The sequence below is a fragment of the Mandrillus leucophaeus genome, unplaced genomic scaffold (assembly GCF_000951045.1).
Source record: "Mandrillus leucophaeus isolate KB7577 unplaced genomic scaffold, Mleu.le_1.0 Scaffold1108, whole genome shotgun sequence".
Taxonomy (NCBI): domain Eukaryota; kingdom Metazoa; phylum Chordata; class Mammalia; order Primates; family Cercopithecidae; genus Mandrillus; species Mandrillus leucophaeus.
The window spans coordinates 393424-394933 of NW_012099299.1; the positions used below are offsets into that span (position 1 = coordinate 393424).

General features: G+C 45.9%; 1 protein-coding gene across 1 annotated transcript in view; it reads right to left on the reverse strand.

The window, feature by feature from the left end:
- Positions 1 to 506: 506 nt before the first annotated feature.
- The window catches only part of LOC105548664 (putative V-set and immunoglobulin domain-containing-like protein IGHV4OR15-8), a 4520-nt gene continuing 3516 nt past the window's right edge, over positions 507 to 1510 (reverse strand). Inside the window, exons 3-4 of the mRNA XM_011992816.1 lie at positions 730 to 823; positions 507 to 610 (exon numbers count right to left, since the gene is read on the reverse strand). Coding sequence (XP_011848206.1) covers positions 507 to 610; positions 730 to 823 — 198 coding nt within the window. The remainder of the gene's footprint in view (positions 611 to 729; positions 824 to 1510) is intronic.

Sequence of the window (1510 nt, forward strand, 5' to 3'; positions counted from 1 at the left end):
CTGAGGTTGTATTCACAATTGTATTATTTTAATAAGGGAACTTCTGTACATCTCTTATATTTATTAGAAACTGCCATTGAGAACCTTGATGTAACGTAATTAATTGATGGGTCACACAAAAGCAATGAAGCTGAAGGTTATTGAGCAGGAATTGCTATTACAACTTTAGCTTTCCTTTAGAACACATTCCTCTACCTGATATGAAATTCGCCCAGGTGCACTGATGAGCGTTTTACAGTTAACCAAAGACCAGAAAATGGGCTCTTGTGTACGTGGAGCAGGGCATGGCTTTGGGATGCTTTGCAAACAAAGTGGCTTCTCACGTCTTCTGGAAAACCCATCAAAATGGGCAAGTTAGGGATCTCTTAGGAGCTCCCGTCTATACCACATTCATGGCTAATATAACAGTGGAAGTTGATGCAAAATGAGATCATATGGAAGATAAACTGCTGCACCACTGCCTCAGCTCAGCACAGCTACCTCTTCCCTCAGGGCTTCTGACTCTCTCAGGATGTGGGTTTCCACACTGTGTCTCTCATACAGTAATGCACGGCCGTGTCCTCAGCCTTTAGGCTGCTGATCTGCAGATACGCCGTGCTGACAGAGGTGTCTATGGAGAAGACAAATCATCCTGTTTAGCCCTGGGCATACATTGGGTTCCCAGTGTTGATGTTCATCCACCCATTCACTCAAGCCCTTCTCCAGGGACCTGTCTCGCCCAATTCATACCATAGGTGGTAAAGTTGTAACCAGAAGCCTTGCAGAAGACCTTCACTGAGGCCACAGGCTGCTTCACCTCAGGCCCAAACTGCACCAGCTGCACCTGGGAGTGGGCACCGGTGGAGAGGACACAGGATTGTGGGAAGTCTCACTTGACTGGCCTGGTTTCTCTGTCAGCCCTGGGACTGGGGAGCCCCTTAACTTTTGCTGCTAACGCCAAGAAGAGGATCCTGTGGGTCCTGTCCATGGTAGGGTGTGGTCACGAGGAGGGGTGTGGTTGTTGGGTGATGCTCTCAGGGCACAGAGTTATCTATATTAGCCTCAGTGATTTGCATATTCTTGAAGGATGCTATTTAATAGCCCAATTTCTGACCCAGTATGAGAAAGAGCAAATACACGACACATGGACGACACAGTTGTAGAAGCTGAGGGTTCAAACCGTAATCCTGTTGGAGGCCATGTGTCCCCTACACATCCCTGAACTCTATGTTGACAGAGCTTCCCCCACTGGAGAACAAGCTCCCCCAGGACATGCACCTCACTTTGAATCCACATTTGAATGAATGAGGGACAACTTGAACCATTTCTAGCACTTAATATGTGAATGCGTTATTTTGGGAATGACTGTGTTTGTCCAAAAATTGCACTGATTCAAAAGAAAGGAGCTCTTCCTGACCTCCAGCTGCTTACTATTAAGAAAACTGGCAGAGTTTGAAATCCCCATTGTGAAAGTAGTTCTCATTACAACATCCAGTTTGATAAATGCTCACAATTGAATGGAATATTTATA